The sequence below is a fragment of the Esox lucius genome, chromosome 17 (genome assembly GCF_011004845.1).
Source record: "Esox lucius isolate fEsoLuc1 chromosome 17, fEsoLuc1.pri, whole genome shotgun sequence".
In the NCBI taxonomy this organism is placed as follows: domain Eukaryota; kingdom Metazoa; phylum Chordata; class Actinopteri; order Esociformes; family Esocidae; genus Esox; species Esox lucius.
This window is the reverse complement of record NC_047585.1, coordinates 17,028,423-17,048,988: the sequence shown is the minus strand read 5'-3', so window position 1 is coordinate 17,048,988 and position 20,566 is coordinate 17,028,423. Positions and strand designations below refer to the sequence as shown.

General features: G+C 43.1%; 1 protein-coding gene across 4 annotated transcripts in view; it reads right to left on the bottom strand.

Moving 5' to 3' along the window:
* Window positions 1-20,076, bottom strand: part of frmd4ba (FERM domain containing 4Ba) — a 53,440-nt gene extending 33,364 nt beyond the window's left edge. Inside the window, exon 1 of one of the 4 annotated variants that reach the window (XM_020055768.2) lies at window positions 19,756-20,076. Coding sequence is in view for 3 of the 4 variants with exons in the window: in XM_020055765.2 (XP_019911324.2) it covers window positions 306-467 (162 nt within the window). In the remaining variant the exon portion in view is untranslated. Of the gene's footprint in view, window positions 1-305; window positions 667-19,755 lie in introns of those variants that run through there. The other 3 variants (XM_020055765.2, XM_020055767.2, XM_010882058.4) reach the window with 3 other exon arrangements.
* Between the last annotated feature and the right edge of the window lie 490 nt (window positions 20,077-20,566).

The window sequence follows — 20,566 nt, the reverse complement described above, 5'->3', positions numbered from 1 at the left end:
GCCAATCTGTCAAACACAACATGCCATTCAAAAGTTCAATAACATACTGGCCCTTCGGCAATGCCTTATCGATTCAGTCACAACGTCATGGTTACAGAATCCAGGAAACTCAGCAGAAAGCAAGATGTAAAACAACACGCTAACATAACAAGAAAATATGAAAGATATGACCTTATTACCTTATATGATTTATTAGCGAAGAAGCATATCAACAAAACAGTCAGCGGAAGCCACATTGACTTCAGCAGCAGTACAGATGTATACTATCAACGTTCTCCTCCAACTGTAATCCAGCTCCATTGTACCTGATAGAACTCCCCGAGCCGCCACCATGTGTGTAGAAAGCGACGGGCTGGTATGAGCCCCTGGGAGGACCACCGTCTGAGGGTCTGCTCCACCAAACTCCACACAGCCTGACGTTTGGAAACCAGCAGCTCCTCCAGTCTGGACATAAAGCCCAAGGCCATGTCTGTCACTTCAGGGCTCACTCACTCACAGCCTTTCTTCCCTATCGTATTTGAAGAAAGTCTCGACACTTGAAGGAATCCTGGCTCAAGAGAATGTACGCCGCTGAGTAGAACACTGACTTCACACCGAGTCAAGATGCTGTGGTGAATGTCAACAACCCTAAAGGAACTTCAGCAGTAGCCTAGCACGACACACACACACACACACACACACACAGACACACAGACAAACACACACACACACTGCTATGTCATCCGGCTGATGGAATCAGAGAGTTACAGAGGGGCTGGAGTTGCAGAGCTGGAGTAGAGTGGCACGCCACAAGCTAAGCTTCCAGCCTCTCGCCCTGGGCCCTGGTCCAAGACAAAGCCTCACACTCACTGGGCGAAGAGGAGAGGGAGGCAACAGCCACAGACAACCACCCTAAAGAAGTTTGGTCTGTCCACCACAAAAACACACTTTCCACACAGGCTGAAAGACGGCCCAGTCACTCCACCGTAAACCCTGTTTTCTTTCTGACTCTCAGGTTAGTGTTTTTCTTGAGGTGATTTTAGACCATCCTTGATTGATAAACAACAAATTCTGGCACTCGGTGTACTCTAGTTCACTTGTTAACTATAAAGCCAGTAATGGTATGCCAATATATCATATAACGTAACATGCTGCTATATGGAAGTATTAAATAGTTCATGGAGATATGAGTGACTCAGGATGAGTTTGGAAGGTCATTCATTTTCTTTTGGTAGGTAGTTTGGGTGTGGTTTCCTGAAGACAGTAGATGTCTCCGCCCATCATATTCCACAGGAAAACTCAAAATAACCTGTTTAATTTGGACCAGCAAAAGCTAGTGGGTAGCTGCACGGCACCAGACATACAACTGCTAAAACGGAAACAGGCTTTCTTTGGAAAATCTGAAATGTTGGAAACTATGTCTGACACTCAACAGAATATAACCCACTGTGCCTTTGGAAAATATTTAGACCCCTTCACTTTCTCCACATTTTGTTGTGTTATAGACTTAATTTATAATTGTTTAAAAAACATTGCCAATAATATACACCTGAAAACACGCTTTTAGAATATTGTGTGTCAATATATTGGAAACAAAACTGTCCCACTCCAGCAATATCTTGGCTGTTTGCTTCTTTTACATATTCTCTGTGCTCTGGATCAGGCGTTCTTAAAGGGTTTTCTTTGCCCCGTTCATCCTTCCCTCAACCCAGAACAGCCTCCCAGTCCCTGAGAAGCATCCCTATAGCATGATGCTCCCACCACCACGCTTCATGGAAGGTGTTAGCCAGGTGATGAGCGGCGCCTTGTTTTTATCAGACTTAGCGCTTGGCATTCAGGCTTAATAGTTCAACTTTGGTCTCATCAGACTAGAGAATCATTTTCCTCATGCTCTCAGTGTCCTTCAGGCAAGTCATATGCCTTTTACTCAATAATGGCAAGCAACTCTACCATAAAGGCCTGCTTGATAGAGAAATGCAGAGATCGTTGTTCTATCATTTCAATAGAACCTATTGAGTTGTTATATAATTACACTGAAAGATACTGATCAAATTAATCCCACTTTTCCTTTTCAAACATCAGCCCCACCTTTTGACATCACCACTGAAACAAACATGTGATAAGACTTACATAATTATTGTGTCTTACAACCCTATAAAACCATGGTTGCAACCCCACAAAATGTCACAAGGAGAGAATGAACGAGACTGGGCTCCCAAAGCGCACAGTGGTAAAGCCAGTGGCGTGCAATAAGGCTGCGTCATTGTTTTTGACTTGTCATGTTCTCAACTCTTGGGATCAGTGTCCTGGTATACCTTTTGGTTTGGACCCATGCTCCTGTATATGAACTTAATCTTTACATCCCATGAGCAACCATATTTGAAGAAGACAATTCCCATTGGTAAATATATGTATAATTAATGCAATACAAAGCTTGTAAACATTACAGTATGTCTACCTGACATTTTGTCAGACAGATGTCCTGAAAATTTGACAAAAATTGAATAGATTTCTTCTGACGGCCGATTTACACCTCTTGTGTAGAAGGCCCCATATATTGTAGGTCTGTAGTTCAGTCAGACAATGTCTCATATCCATATCCGGATGTTTAACTCTTCCCAGTCTCCTAGATCACTGAAGTTTATAGAGTCTCTTCCCAGTCTCCTAGATCACTGAAGTTTATAGAGTCTCTTCCCAGTCTCCTAGATCACTGAAGTTTATAGTCTCTTCCCAGTCTCCTAGATCACTGAAGTTTATAGAGTCTCTTCCCAGTCTCCTAGATCACTGAAGTTTATAGAGTCTCTTCCCAGTCTCCTAGATCACTGAAGTTTATAGAGTCTCTTCCCAGTCTCCTAGATCACTGAAGTTTATAGAGTCTCTTCCCAGTCTCCTAGATCACTGAAGTTTATAGAGTCTCTTCCCAGTCTCCTAGATCACTGAAGTTTATAGAGTCTCTTCCCAGTCTCCTAGATCACTGAAGTTTATAGAGTCTCTTCCCAGTCTCCTAGATCACTGAAGTTTATAGAGTCTCTTCCCAGTCTCCTAGATCACTGAAGTTTATACCGCCTACACATGCAACACAACAGGTGTCAAAGCTCTCCGTGCAACATCTGATCACCGGGAAACAAAATTGAATCATCAAATTACTCAAAACAGATTACCGTGGGGGGTTAAAATCAATGCTAAACCACTCGCTACATCAAGGAACGGGGCTAATCAGTTGAACCCCAAGCCAGAGAACAGCAGCGGCTGTGTGGCTACGAACGACCAGATGACACTGCCATCTCAGAAGTGGAACTGGCCCGCAGACGTCGTTTTCCTCTATACAATCGATGCTAAATGAATTTCCAATCATCTGTGACCACTTCCCATTGTCCCGGCTGGAAGGACACGGACTACGTGTCGTCTTGGAATACATGGGTATTGTTTTCTAGTACGGTGAGTGTCAGACAAATTGAGCTAACAATGGCCCAGGGGGAACCCAGCTGTACTACTGCAGATGTATCACGGTGCAGCTTTAACATCTGTCATACAAATACCGCTAATGTGGAATTGTATTATTCAATTTTGAGGAACTGACAAGACAGTATTTCGAATGAAAGATGTATAAAGTTTTAAGAAAATAAATCAAATTACACCTGAACATTGTTATTAATCCTTTAATGTGTGTATTAGAGAATGGCAGGGAATGAACTTGATCCATTTAAGGGTGAGTTTATGAATAAAGTACAATACTAGAGTGCTCTGGGAAAGGCAAATGGATTCAATTAACAATGTTGTTTGTCACACAAATGCAGGAATGCACACAAACACACACACACAGCCCTAATGCACAGCTGTCCGAATGACAAAAACACAATCACAACCACAGCTGTGTTGGACACAAGACCATTATCACCAACCCCACGGTTGAAAAAAAGAGTAGAGTCATTGCCGGTGTTAGCTGACCAAAGCCAGCACTCAAAACATAAAACCAGTGCAGAACCAATAGATGCATGATATACCTTTCATTATGGACATGTACACAGAGTGAAAGTTTCCTGCGTAATTACATGAAAACATGCATGACAACCACTGCAATGTCCCAACATCAGGGTTCAAGGCCGTTCCCTCTAGTCATACAGTATCGCCCCACCTTACTACCCTGAGATGTGAACCAGGCAGTGGCCAGATGTTCCCTTCCTAAGTTAAAGGGAAAAGGTCCGTTTTGTCCTGTAACACGTGCTGGCATGCAGGCTCTGTCTACCGTGCAGTGATGACGGAGCGGCCAAGCCAGGGTCCACAACACACACTGGACCGCGGTGACTGGGCTGTGGTCGGGTGAAAACTGGACCCAGGAGGAACTGAGATCCGGCTGCCTCTCACCTCACCGTGTCTCAAGAGCTCACTCTATTCGACTGGGTAAATGGCTGCCTCAGGCCAGTCTCACATTTCTCCTCACACTCGCCTGGCTTTCTACATATTCCCAATAGAGCGTGGAAAAATAAGGCTACCCTCACACATAGTGTGAAACTTAAGGTAGCCTGGGTCTGGTGGGTGCTGACAATAGAGTTGAGAGAAGCTGTGTGAGATACGGTCTGTGACACTGATCTGTGAAACCTGAAATGCCACTCCTCAGATTGTTGATGCGTTGTGACTTGACACAGGTGCTCCAGCCACCCCCCCTCCCCACCCCAGTCTCTCAGATTCCTCCAACTGCCTCATAATGAAAGACTGGGGAAGCTGGCACCACTGCTGACTGCAGCTCCTCTTCCCAACTGAAAACAGCATGACCTCACACTCTGGCCCGCTCCCCTCTCTGAGGTCACTCTCGTAAACACTTGACAGTCAACAGAGGAATCCATGCATTTCAATTCACTCATGATCCTCCCAACTTTATGACGGTGTGATGCCACAGTTTGTTTTATTCCTTCACCAAATGATGGTAATATTAATCAAATCAACTGGAGGATCAGGGAAATGCTGCCTTATTAAAACATACCGCAGTTTCGGACATCACCAGTAGGGGGAGTAGCATCCCACCACTGGAGAAAACCACTAGAGAGAGTAGCGCGGTAGTCTTCAATCATTTTGCTCTAACCCAGCACAAAGACACCCGCTGTATCAGCACTGGGTAGGGAAAGCAGCCTCCAGTCGTTCTCTCGACGTGGCGTCGGAAGAGACCACTGCTCTGGTGTACATTCAGTAATTGAGTAAGTTCAACAGATCATGAGTTGCCTGTTATCTGGGTGACATCCTCCTCTCACACCTCTCAGCTGACCAGATGATTACACACCCTCAGACATGCCCTGGCTCCGCTATGGCGGCTGCTTATTTCAGTTAAGAAGGACTCTCAGTAGTGCCGGATCTAGCCTTTTGGGGGCCCTGTGGAACATTTTATTTGGGACTCAGTCTCTAGCGGTCGGGGGCCCTAAGCAACCACTTATATCGCTTATACCTAGAACTGGCACTGCCTCTCAGTCCAATTCCACCAGGTATCAGTTTTAATAGGCACAGGCCCTGCAGAGACACAGAGAACATGACAGGACCGTCACGTGTCTCTGTACCCATTCACGTACAGTTAGTTCTCAATACATAGTCTGAAAGAGGACGGCCTCTCGCAGTAGCAGACGAGCAGCTTTAGCACGGGGTGCAGTAACAGCTGTTAACGCAGAGCTACAGCTGACGGGCCACAACTCCACGCTGAATACCACACGGCTGACAGGCAGGCGGGCTTCCTCTCCCCGTAACAACAGCCCTGCCGCGCCTTGAGAGTGACAGTGACACGGCTTCACTAGGGTGAAGCATCCTGACTGGTGTCTCTGTTCAGGAGCAGAACAGGTGTCAAATTAGTTCCAGGCCGCTACACACCGATGGGGGCATTTAGTAGTCATGAATCAAACGATTGGATTGAATAACGAATGTCAAAGACATCCAGTGGAGTTACTGTATGCATCAGTAATGTCTTGATGGCTAGCCTGATAGACATTAATTGAAAATCACCATCTGTTGTGGTGACTACCAAACAAGTTGGGATTTTAATTACTTTCTTTTGGGTGGTTCCACGAAATGTGTGCTTTTTAATTTTGTGGAACATTAAGTAAAATTGGGACACAATATGAAATGTTATATTAAATGATGTGCACTTTAATAAAGACCACATCACAAATTCAATAAACCAGATGTTTGATATGAATAAAGGCTTGCTGAAAGTCCAAAGGTGAACACTAATATGAACTGAATATTTTCTTACAGTATCATTTAACAAAAACACATCTAATAGTTTTAAACCAGGTGAGGTAGTTCTACGCTTTTTGGCCATTAGCTGGCATTCTGTGACTGAAAACTGAATGGGTCTAACTCGTCAAACCTGTTACTTATAAATAGACAAGTTATAGTGAAAAGCTTTCCATCCCTTCATGGCTGATTTAATATACAACATTTCTGTTTTTAAATCAAACACTGTCTATTTTTAAATAAAGGTACTTGGCAGAGTGTGCCAGAATGACATTTGTGTAACTGTCTTTGTCACTTTACTAGGCACTTATTAAAGTTATTTCTTTACCGTTTTGAGATGGAAAGGTTTTTAGTGAGCTGACTTTATGACTGGGCTCTTTAATGAGCAGGCCTTCTTATATGACTTAGCTTTTATACCTTATGCCTTCTGTTGAGAATGCCTGGTCCCATTTAAAAAAAAACTTTCCTTAAACATGGTTCGTTCAGGAAAATCTGATCCAAGAATTACCACAGCCCCTAGTTTACTACTAAAGTCACTGAGCTTATCCAGCATAAGCACTGGCTCTGGCATCCAATGATAGCCTCTAATAATCCTGATAAACTGACAACTCTTTAGAGACATTAGGAGCCAGTGTACACAGTCAATTAGAAAAGCTAAGGCAAGCTTTTATAAACTACATCTTGTGGCTCTAACACTAAACATTACTGGAAAATAAAAAACACCACCTTCCCAGTGGCCTGCAGCTCTTAAAGTAGATGTCACCGTTTTTTCTGACAAAGCCAGAAGCATTGAGAGTTTCAGTAATGACTTTGCATTCAAATCTATGCCTACTGCAGATCCCCCCCACCGTGTCATGAAGGAGCTCCAAAATATGTACGGACCCTTATAATTGAAAAGGGTTCGATGATCTGGACCCAAATTTCTTTCTGAAGCAGCCCACCGCTATTATAGCAGCCCTGATCGCTTGCCTGATTAACATATCAATTAAAATGGACGTAATCCCCAGTGACTGGAAAGACACAGCTGCCTGCCTCATCAAAGGGGCTGACAAATTGGGCCCAAACTGCTGTAGGCCGACTTCCATCCTGCCTTACCTATGGAAATGTTTGAAAGTCAGTTAACCAAACAGATAACCGGAGATTGACTCCCATCAGCTTCTCTGTGAGGTGAAATGAGGCTTTAAAGCTGCCAATGGAGGTGTGCAAAGCTGTCATCAAGGCAAAGGGTGGCTACTTTGAAAAATCTCCAATCTGAAACGTATTTGGATTTGTTTATCCTGTTGTTGACCCTTTTTTGATTACTACATGAATCCACATTTGTTATTTCAAAACCATTGAGGAAAATAGTCATACAAAAAAAAAAAACGCTTGAATGAGTAGGTGTCTGGCTGGTACTGTATGTATCACAACTTATGGTGTAATTCCTTTTCTGACCTCTTTGCTTTTACTCATTGTATATAGTTTATTTTGAGTAGTATGTGTGTAACTTTGGGTTGCATTGTACTGCCATGCTTTTGCCAGGTTTCAATCAGCTTGCCTGGTAAAATTCATTAATTACAAAAAAATGTAATAAGTATGACAAAAACAAGCAGAACAGGTATTGAATGGGTGGGAACAGTACTCCACTGTGCTCTAACAAACGACCCGTATTCAGACGCGTTGTTAATAAACACACTATCCGCATTAAATCAACAGGGATCAAACTATAGATTGAGAAGGTGATTTTTCTTTTTGTAAACGTCAATGTATGTTAACGAGAGGTCTGCATGATATGCCTTGCGGGGATTGCATCTGTTCTATACACAAACAGGACATGTTAATTACAGCCAATTAAAACCATCTGATAAAGCTCCAGTTTGTGAATGACAGATGGAGAGAAAAGCTTTTTTGTGTGTGGGGGCAGTACAGTGGACCCCTGTGTCCCGCAGCCTGGGTACAGGGTGGAGAAGAGAGGCCCTAGGGCTGCCCCCACTTTCCCATTGAAATGTCTGTTATGTCTGGGGACCGGTGGCCTGGTTCTCTGCTATCTAGGACCCTGCTCTGGGGCCCCACGGAGGCCCTGGCCTGTGACAAACATGGTGTGTTCCTAACCCAGATGCTTCGGAGCTGAGGGGACAGGCAGGGAATGATGGAGGGCACGATGTCACACACTGACTGAGGCACACTGTCTGTCCCGTCAAATAAGCCCCCCGGCCCCAGGGGATTGTGGGTGCAGTTGAGATTTGCAAATTCAGTAGCTGCTTGAGAGAAAAAACTAAATGGAGCTGCAGGGCTTTAATAGGATACGCGAGAGATCGAGGACATAGATGGCTGCGCTAAACATCTCTGCAGGGGTTGTAAGAGACAAAGAGTGTGAGAGAGAAAGAGAGAAAAATACACATACAGAAAGACAGTGAGAGAGTGAAAAAATGACTCTGAATGAGTCAGAGAGGGACAAAAGACAGAGAACAGTCATCCAAAATATATGGGGATACATCGTGACAGATTGTCTTGCTCCGTATTCGTTTAGGTATTCTATCTATTCTATTATTGAGGAAGTAATTTTTTAAATGACACCATTGTCACGCTATGCATGGCTTATGAAACATCCCTGTTCAGTTGTTTTTTATGTGTTTTTCTGTGTGTCTAGTTCTATTCAGCACAATAGTACAATGATTTTATTTGTTTTTTAAATATAGATGAATGTCCAATTACCACAGTAATGAGAATGGTGCCCAAGGGAAGGTATTTAAGGACCCAGTGCAAAGGTTATTGAATATGTATGGCCATCTATGGCGTCATCAACGCTAACAATCAATGCTCCATAAATCCACAAACACCACAGGGTTTCTCATCAGTTAAACCCAACTCAACAACTGCTCTAACTTGTCCATATGCGGTAGGAAGACACGATCGGCCATAGGAGAGTGTTTGCCAGTTGAAAACAACCATAACTAGGGAACAATGTAATAAGAGAGCCTCTGTGGACTTCTGCTAACGGTTTATAACCCTCTGACTTTAGAATCATTGACACGACAGTATCTGTCAGGTACAACAGTACAGTAAGGAGTTAGGACTCCTCAACCTGGGTGGATGTCACAGACCGAACAGGGGAAAAGGCTAGCTTACCATAGGCTAGGATACACCCAGCAGTCACAGCGGATTAGACGCCATTGACCCACTGGAGCAAATCACCAACGTGACAGTGGAGCTCACAATGTCTCACAATGTGAACAGAGCTTGGCCTGAAGTGCGACCGACTGGGGGACGCAAAAATGCTACGTGTGGAACGGCCAGTTAGTTTTCATCTTTTGATACTCCGCAATTGGCACTAAGGATTTCTCACTGACAGTCTTACAGGCAAGTGTAACACACTAAGACATGTAATAACTTACTGATAACAGTAAAGCAAGTGGTGTGTAGTGTCAAAAGTGCTAACAGGTAAGCACGCGGTGTCTGTTTTCACATCAGTACTGCAGACAAGAAAGATGTTGATAAACGTGTCCCTGAATGGTAGCCCACCTCTGAAACATAAAAAACCACCATGAAACCGTTGTCATCTCTCCCTGTCTCTGTACTCCCTACTCAGGTGTAAATATTACTTTACCATAGTATGGATAACACCTGCTGCTACCCATCTACGGGGGAGCCATCTCTATTACAAGAGCCCAAAGTCTTTAGAAACCAAGAACAGTGTCGTTGTATTAGGTTTCCTTCATTGTCCATGTCACCTTATCGCTGGCTAAATACAACACGCAGTGTCGACAACATACATTTACACTGCAGACCTTGCCAATGATTGATTGTGACTAGAGTGCAAGGCCGTACTGAGCCCACTGTTCACTAATGGTAAAGACTATAACAGGCCAAGGTGCTGTCTTGGCAACAATGAACTGCACTGTGGGAAGACACTGTAGCAGTGACATGTTCAGGAAGCGACCAAGCCGGTTTTAACCCCACACTACAGCTGGCAGCCCCCAGACACACTATCTCTAGGCAATATACCACATTTGGCCTGTACATTGGGCCTCATTCAGTAACCGTTCTTAAGAAGAAATTCCTTCTTAAAACCTACTTACGCAGTATCCAAGGAGATTCTGACATTCACAAATGTGATGTTTGTGGCAAATTATTAGTTATTGTGTTTTCTTCAATTCTGCAGTTTTATAATATATAGGATTCAAATTGCATTATTATTCATTATAATGTTTTTTTAATTTACATTATTATTATTTTTGGCCCCCATTCCTCAGTTGTGCGCCCTTCTCCGAATACAGCGTTCACTAAACGAGTAATAGCATCCCATGCCTCTTTTTTGTTGTTATTTTATACCCACCACTGACGCTATTGAATAGGACAGCTTGTTTGCTGTTCCCTTCCTGCAGCAGTACCTCCACTTCAGAACTACCCGGTGCTCCACAGACTGGATCTTGGTTTGGGCATTCTTGACCTCTCTCTCAACATTTCTTTTTAATTTCTGTGTGCACACGGCCCTGCAGTCTCATGCCCTTTTATGGAATTTGGTGGGGCTTTTACCTATGCTAATTAGGAACAACTGACACACGCTTTCAATTTACACCACTCTTTTAGAATTGGATGGATCAGCAGGATGACAGGTTCTGGACCAAAGGGCAGCAGATTATAATGACTTGGCCTGACCAGGCCATTTCAGGCTCCAGCCATCCGCTGTGGCTACCTGCCGGTGCTAACCTGCTCCACAGCTACCTGCCGGTGCTAACCTGCTCCACAGCTACCTGCCACTGCTAAACTGCTCCACAGCTACCTGCCACTGCTAACCTGCTCCACAGCTACCTGCCACTGCTAATCTGCTCCACAGCTACCTGCCGCTGCTAACCTGCTCCCCAGCTACCTGCCACTGCTAAACTGCTCCACAGCTACCTGCCACTGCTAATCTGCTCCACAGCTACCTGCCGCTGCTAAACTGCTCCACAGCTACCTGCCGCTGCTAACCTGCTCCCCAGCTACCTGCCGCTGCTAACCTGCTCCCCAGCTACCTGCCGCTGCTAACCTGCTCCCCAGCTACCTGCCGCTGCTAACCTGCACCCCAGCTACCTGCCGCTGCTAACCTGCTCCCCAGCTACCTGCCGCTGCTAACCTGCACCCCAGCTACCTGCCGCTGCTAACCTGCTCCCCAGCTACCTGCCGCTGCTAACCTGCACCCCAGCTACCTGCCGCTGCTAACCTGCACCCCAGCTACCTGCCGCTGCTAACCTGCTCCCCAGCTACCTGCCGCTGCTAACCTGCTCCCCAGCTACCTGCCGCTGCTAACCTGCACCCCAGCTACCTGCCGCTGCTAACCTGCTTCCCAGCTACCTGCCGCTGCTAACCTGCTTCCCAGCTACCTGCCGCTGCTAACCTGCACCCCAGCTATCTGTCGCTGGGTCTGGGGATGGACATGAGTGTGGAGGAGGACAGGAGGTCATATGGAGGGAGGGAGGGGGACTCAAATAACACAACATTAATGATGCAGGGGTCAGCCATGCGTGGGACATACAACATAGCTTTCATTCTGACAAACATCCCTGTGACTAAAATGACATTTAATGAACATTAAAGTCAACCAATTTGAGCAAACACAGAAAAAACACAGAAGACATGAGAAAATAAGAATAAAGAATACACATAAGGCTGCAGACAAGCTATTGGGTGAAAATTCAATATCCCAGGTCCAAAGGGCTCTGCTGGGGAAAAACTCAATATCCCAGGTCCAAAGGGCTCTGCTGGGGAAAAACTCAATATCCCAGGTCCAAAGGGCTCTGCTGGGGAAAAACTCAATATCCCAGGTCCAAAGGGCTCTGCTGGGGAAAAACTCAATATCCCAGGTCCAAAGGGCTCTGTTGGGAGCTAACCGTGTCTTTACCAAACCGTCCCCTCCGGCAGTAGCCCTGTGATGCACCCACAGGAGGGATTACCACTGAGCAGTATTGATCACCCTGGTTTCAAGGCTGTGGGATATGTCTGCCCCATGAAGGGGCCTGCTTCCACACTCAACACGCACATTTCCGTTGCTGGTTCAGTCAGAGAATACTAACGGCTCAGCTTAGGTCTTCCTCTCTGTATCCACCCCCCATTTCAGATGGGGTCTCCCCATCCACCCCCAACCCCATCAGCGGGCCTCTTAGTGGTTATTATCCTGCAGGCCCTAGTACACCTCCCAAATGAGCACTCCAGCTCGGTGTGCATAAGTGTGGGGGTGTGTGTTTTTGTGTAAAAGAGAGAGAGAGATGGAGAGTGAGAGAGAATCAGAGAAAGAGAGAGTAAAAGGGAAACAGAAATGGTGTGAGGGACAGAGCATCAGGAGGGATAGAGAGAGAGATGGAGAGTGAGAGAGGATCAGAGAATCAGAGAAAGAGAGAGTAAAAGGGAAACAGAAATGGTGTGAGGGACAGAGCATCAGGAGGGATAGAGAGAGAGATGGGCAGATATAGTGAGAAAGAAAGGATAATAAAAGGAGGCGGAGATACACACGGACAGGGTAATTACAGGAAGGATCATCGACAGGCAGAGGAGCAGGATACAGCATCTACAGCCAGCAGACAGACAGGCAGACAGACAGGAAGACAGACAAGAAAAGGCAGAAAAGAAAAGGAAGACAAGAGAAGGCAGACAGACAATCAGGCAGACAAGACAGACAGAAAAACAGACATGCAGACAGACAGGCAGACAGATAGGCAGACAAGACAGACAGAAAGACAGACATGCAGACAGACAGGCAGGGCAGACAGGGCTAGACAAAGTGTCTGCTTTGTAGTTATTCTCCTATTCCGAGCCTCAGAGTAGATGAGTGCTGGTCTGCCAAGCTAGAGGAACCAACAAACAATAACAAAAGGATGCTAACGTGTTTCTGTGCTCCTGCTGATGTTGGCTCTTATTAGCTACAGCCTCTGGCCTTCCTCGGTGCACAACCACAGCCGCTGGACCCGGTGGGACACAGGTTGTTCCAAAGCTCAGGCTTCATCTTAGAAATAGAAACAAGCCTTCCTATACACCACAATGGCCTCTAAAACAGAAATAGCGACCATAATTTACACACACAATGGTATGCCGACCAAGCTACGTTGTTCAGTCATATAGCTCCTTGTAAAAAGGGATGCCCAGAGCAAACTATTTTCTGTTTCCATTTTGTGTGGAAATGGGGCCATGCAGGAAGACAGTGTCTGGAATCTGGATGCTTGGAATTGTGACATTACCCAGTCTTCCCAGGAGACTGGGGCACTTAATGTGAAGTGCCTCAGTCAGTGTCCACTGGCACAAAATCTATAAATCCCTCCTCATGTCCATCCTCAAAATTATGTAGAAGGAAATACAAGTGCTCTGGGAATTATGGGTGAAATATGCCTAAAATGTGGCAATCCACTTTCCACAATTAAATTGTGTTGTAGTCTTAATATACTCTTTTATCTAAGTGATAGGAGCCCTGCCTCCCAAAGGAATCCCGGCCAGCTGAGGAGCCCCTTTTAGACCTAATTCCATTGCTTTATGCTTGCTGCATCACACTGAAAAACAAACACACAATGAGTCAAAGAGGAGCAGGAAATGAACATCATCGTCAGTAGGGCATTCCACCAGTGTAAGGGGATGAGCTGTCAATCAAAATGAATATATTATACTAAATGGATCCTATTTCCAACTGATGCTTGGAAATGTGACATTATCAATTTCTAAAAACCACCTTTGCAAAGGGATATTTCAGAAGGTCCATGGATTTCTAAGGGAAAAAAATGAATACGACATTTGTTTAACACAGGATGTCCTGTGGAAGGACAAGAGCAGATGTAAAACAGACGTAAAAGCAGGAAAGGGTCCAGTTATGCACTGTCTGTGCACCTCCTTGGTTGGTTAATAGTCAACAAGGAAGAGTTGTGTTAATAGTGTGAATCACGTTTGCAAAGGTTCTCTTCCACTTCGCTTCCACAGGGGGCATTAAGTGCAAATAATTATTTTATTATTACAAATAAATGTAAAATAAATATTTCCTATATCGAAAAAATTAAATAATTAAAATAAAAAAACTTATTTTAATTTCACTTTTCTGAACTCCAAGCACAGTATGGCAAAGAGTTTCCTTAGATCTTGCAAACACTTTCCATTTTTATTTTGTCATCAGTGAGATTCGAACCTATGGTCTTCTATTTATTATTTATTTAATTACTACTACCGCACCACAAGGAGGCAGCTAGCCTGCAGAGTTTTTTCACTGCACAAAATGGTTTGAGGTTTTATTTTGTACAGGTTACACTCCCTAATTTCACAATTTACAATTGTACTGTCTGTTTCATTGCAGCAACAGGCTCGGGAGAGTTAAAGATCACAGCATGTCTTCCTCTTGACACCCTCAGTTAACTTGCAGGCACCCAACCCACCTGAGGTTTTCACTAGACCATAATGAGTACAAACATACCCTGTGTCCAGCAGTCAGGCTAGTCTAAAATTAAACTTAAAGATGTTTACGCTTTCAGCAAATCTTCTGTTACAGTAATAAAATGTCAATATGCAAAATAACCCTAGAACCACTGCGCTTCCACTAAAGAAATATGGTTCTTAGAATGTTAGAGGGATTCTTTAATTCTTTACAGCAACTCACATTTCCCTTCAGAACATATACCCTTTCAATCTACCGTAGGAGGGACTTTGAATTGATGTCCACTGTTAAGCCTAAAGATTACTGTTGACCCACAAACAGGCATTGACCAGCGCTGCTTTCAGACATGAACTTACATTAGATCCTCCCATGATCATGTTGAGTAGCACTCGTACAACTAAGCATACTGAAATAAGTTTAACTTTGAAAAGCTCTAGATGTTTTTAAGTCATTACATTAGCATTTTTTCCCCTTAATTCAATTTTTTTCTGACCATATGTTTTCAGTGAATTTAGAGTATTTCCAGTAGACAAAAAAAACCACAGTTTTTAAAGAACCTGCTCAACATGACTTGCTGACACTGTCCGATGACACAGATTGTAAGAAACCAAATATACCATGTCAAATAACGGGATCATGAACAACAACTAGTTACTTTTCACTTAATTTAGACAGTCTTTCATGAAGAGAACAATAATTAATTTAATAAAAATGCATTCCCATCCAAATAAATTGACAAATACCTAGGCATAAGTGCCAAATAAAGTAGCAGGGTTTACCAGTAACAGGGTTGGATACTAACTGGGCTGACTGTAACAAGGTTGGATACTAACCGGGCTGACTGTAACAGGGTTGGATACTAACAGAGCTGACTGTAACAGGGTTGGATACTAATAGGGCTGACTGTAACAGGGTTGGATACTAACAGAGCTGACTGTAACAGGGTTGGATACTAACAGAACTTACTGTAACAGGGTTGGATACTAACAGAGCTGACTGTAACAGGGTTGGATACTAACAGAGCTGACTGTAACAGGGTTGGATAATAACAGGGCTGACTGTAACAGGGTTTGATACTAACAGGGCTGACTGTAACAGGGTTGGATACTAACAGAGCTGACTGTAACAGGGTTGGATACTAACAGGGCTGACTGTAACAGGGTTGGATACTAACCGAGGCTGACAGTAACAGGGTTGAATACTTACAGGGCTGACTGTAACAGGGTTGAATACTTACAGGGCTGACTGTAACAGGGTTGGATACTAATAGGGCTGACTGTAATGGAGCTCTGTTTATCAGGATTGACTCTACACTAACATATATCCTCTTATGACAGGAGAAATTGAACTTTGTTGTAACAAAGGGCAATGTGGAGAATCACAATAAAAAACTTTTGTATGGGTAACAGAGTAAACTTCCCAGAATTCACATGAAGGGACTGGATTTGACACTAAAAGGCTTTATTCATAGCCTATTAAAAATGAAGTACATTGATTTCTCCATCTGGTCAAAGGGCTCATCAACCAAGTTGTCATTCATTAATTGTGAACCATTTCTACTTAAAATATTATAGACGCAAAAGGCACTAAATTCATGGAATGACCAAACTACCAATCCTCCTGCTCAATGTGAATGAAAAAGGTTCAAATGATATGTGTGGGGAAAACACAAAATGCAGATGACCAGACTTTGGTACAAAAGAGAAGATTGGTCTAATGGTAGGAAGTAATAACAGCATTATTCTCAGAGCCTGTTTTTGCAGAGTTGCTTCTGTAGGATATTTAATTACATCAAATGAAGGTCTACTCTGTCTCTTGGTCTTAGAGCATGTTGCTTTCAGGGCTGTGGGTTCAACTCCCATGGGGGGCCCAGTAAACCGCCCTGTTTAAGAGTGTCTGGTAAATGACAGATTGTTATTTGTTGTATTTAAACAATTAGTTTGTGGAGCTACAGTGAGTGGGTAGGGTCTATAACCTTGTAACAGCATATTTTGTTTGTTCCCGTTTACTGTACTCTAAATAGCAAATGACTCTTATCTGTGCAGACTGAACACCAGCGATGGAATCTTCTGTGACAGTTAATAGCTTTATTGAATTGGAAGTGCTGACCCCATTTAAAAGCAACTGAACATCCTAGACTAAAGTCAACACAATGCTGTCCTGCTTTTGTACTGTAGTGTGTGTCTGTGTATGTGTAACACTTCTTTTATGAACCTCAAATTCAATATTAACCCCTTTACACACCAACCCCCATGCTTTTGTTCAATATCACTGTAGCGTCAGGGACTGGAAAGGCACATAAGCACCGACTGTCCAGAGTGTGTTCAGCTATTTCAACTACCATAGACAGCAGTGAACTGGAGGTCAATGATTTCTGTGAATCAAATGTTTACAGATGGTTGTGGCTTTTTCTATCCAATTAAGATTTTTATTTGAATAGCATATTTGTAACCTACAATTGTGCTCCATTTCCTTATAGTGTAATTCCTACTCTGGCCGATTTCGTTACTTGAGTCCAGGGTGACACAACACTCAGACAGGATATCACATGCTTTCTCCTTCCCATTGTTTGTCATTACCAGGAAACAGGAAAGTCAAGCTAAAGTTGTGAGTCTGTGTCTGACTGATGAGATGATCTTTAAAAGTTGTCTGACTGAAGAGATGGTCTATAAAACATGTTCAACTGATGAGATGGTCTTTAAACCCAGTCTGACTGATGAGATGGTCTTAAAAACCTGTCTGATTCATGAGATGGTCTTTAAACCCTGTCTGAATGATGAGATGGTCTTTAAACCCTGTCTGACTGATGAGATGGTCTTTAAACCCAGTCTGACTGATGAGATTGTCTTTAAACCCTGTCTGACTGATGAAATAGTATTTAAACCATGTCTGGTTTATTAGATGGTGTTTAAACCCAGTCTGACTGATGAGATGGTTTTAAACCCAGTCTGACTGATGAGATGGTCTTTAAACCCTGTCTGAATGATGAGATGGTCTTTAAACCCTGTCTGACTGATGAGATGGTCTTTAAACCCAGTCTGACTGATGAGATGGTCTTTAAACCCTGTCTGACTGATGAGATGGTCTTTAAACCCTGTCTGACTGATGAGATGGTCTTTAAACCCTGTGTGACTGATGAGAAGGTATTTAAACCCTGTCTGACTGAAGAAATGGACTTAAAACCTGTCTGACAGATGAAATGGTCTTTAAACACTGTCTGACAGATGAAATGGTCTTTAAACACTGTCTGGCCATTAAAACCTGTGCCTCTGAATGTCTTTTAAGTCTTTATTGTTCCTGTGAATTTTTGCTATGCTCATACTCAACACACTGTTCACTTATTAATCACCCAGTATTCAGCAGGAAGAAACAGTGCAATAACATGAGCACTGGTGTACCCCGTCAGCACTGCAGAACCAATATCAGGAAACAATTCCCAGTCATGATACCTATATACACAGTAGAATGTACAATATCAAGGTTGAATGAGCTGTATAAGGAATGACTGTATTCAAATGCAGAATGGGGTTGTTAAATCATCATAGAGGACTGACTCGATTTGAGATTATTCTTCTATAAGAGAAAGTACTATACAAACGCAATAAATTATTATTAATATTATTTTTGTTGCTATCACTTCAACAACCTCAACCAAATACGCTAAATCAAAACTAGACTTGCCCAGCGGGTTGTATCTTGGTTGGGAAGTTGAATCAATTGTACATAAATAGTGCAGCACAGACAGTCAGTAGGTTTGTGCCTGTATGAACCATGTCTATGTGTATATGTTAGACCGGATGTCCCCATAAAGACAGTCAGATCTGAAAAATATGGGGAATACATTCTTATTGCGGGTTTCCACTAAAGAAAATTAGATTTTTGGATTTAGGGTTAGGTCAGGCTTATGGAAAAACTTAAATTGGGCATGGTGTTAGAATTGGTTTTACATTCAAGTTTAGGCTTTACTGTTTAGATTTAGGTGTTTGGGCTAGGTTGAGTTCAGGCAAGGACAGGATATTCAGGTTGAGGTGAAGGTTAGGTTTAAGGCTAGGGAATAGGCACCATGGATTTCTGGGTCAAGGTGAAGGTCTCAGGTCTCTATGAGGAGAGAGAGACAACTATGTGTGTGTGTTATCAAGGTCAAACAACGCATGTGGGGGTCTGATGTCCCCCAAAGACAGTACAACCAAAAAAAAACAGACTCCACAAGTTTTTAGCTAGTCTCCAATAGGAAAAATCTTAATTCTGGCTTAAAGGTTAGGTTTAGTGTAACACTTAACATTATTGGGGTTTGTTTGGTCAAGGTGGTTAAACCTTACAAACTGGTCTCCACAAGGTTTGACGTTGACACAACTGGGGTGATAGTTAGGCAATACCAGGTATAGGCACCTAGGCATTTGGACTAGACTAAGTTTAGGCATGAATCTTAGGTTATTGATGTCTAGGTTAGAGTTATGTTGCGGGTACGTTTAGAGTAACATTTAGGGATTCGTGAAAGTAATTTTAAGGGCAATCAACCTGTGTCCCCATTTATATGTAAGTGTGTGTGTGTTCGCGCGAGTGTATTTGCAGAAAATCTATGCAAATCGCCTCTAAGGTAGAGGTCTGATCTGCCTTACAGCTGGTTTTTCAGTTTTACCAAACATATCGGTAAACAGCATTTTTAAAATATAACATATTGTAATGTTTACAATACAACGAGTACAAACATGTTTTGTTGTCAAACCTCAGTCAGTCACCACTGTAGCAGAATTGAAGTAAGTAGATGAGGTTGATGGGAAAATATGCATTTATATAATTTTTTGTTGTAATCTTTTTAGGTGACCGTATTTCTTTAGATAAACAAATAAAGAAATACAACTTTCAAGTATCAAGTGGCGTAGGCTACAATCTATATGCTGTGTGACCAACCTCCCCATTACACTGTACAACAGAAAACAATGGTACTGCTGGCTAGCGTGTTTAGGAAGGGTATTACATGTGCCAATTAATACACAATGCAACAGGAAATACCAGCTTGTTCTTTATAAGTCACAGACAGACAGCTAAATACTACATTTTAGTGCTTTAGCATGGACTATTAACCTAGAGCGACTTACATTGGCTATAAATCAGTTAAGTATCTCAAACATGATTTTGATAAACTATCACCAGAAACGTGATTTGTTCGTTTGGAAATAAACTGGACAGTTCCTTACCTCGTCTTTATTGTCGCCGTAATGATCGAACTGATGTGCGGCACTTGTATGAACAGTAGGTTTCTACCTCCACTGATGAAAAAAATAAATTCCACCGGCGTTCTCGCTTGCTGTAACCCAAAAAACAAAAAAGTAACATTTAACGCGGATCTTTAGCCGAAGGTTAATGATGTGTTGGAGCTAGAGAGCGAAGCTTCCTAGGTCCGCATATCCTTCTCGCGCACGGTCCCATCCGTTCGCACTCCGCCTCCTCCCATCCTACCTTCAGTCAGTTCAAAGAGCGAACCTCTATTCTTACTATCTGTGCGGGTGCGGACATGAACTGACCGTAAACGCACTCATAACGCACAAACCGACGTGGAAAGCCCATATCAACAAAGGCATGGCATTAGTCGCTTTGTAAACTCAGCTCGGTTAACTGCTTTGCTATTAATGTAACGTAGCAAGCTAGATACAGTTTGTCGAAATATTTATGGAAGTTGGCTTGTATCATTATATTTCATTCAAATTAGAAGGCTGCATATTGGAAAAAACATAGAATCCTTCATTAGTGAAAGAACCGAACCCACCTGATGAAAACATGGAGGATCTAACTACAAGTGTTGATGGTATTGAATAGTGAAGTGAATAGGTAATTTCCATGAAAAAACGTTTAGGTACAAATGGTCCCGTTGCTCTCACAATCAACTTGATTTTTACTAACCAGTGGGGTCAATTGGTAGGTCTACCTGACCTTTGCAGAAAGTTCTGTTTATGGTCGCGAGGGATTTCCCCCCCAGAAAGTGACCAATGATTATTCTTTACAGGGAAA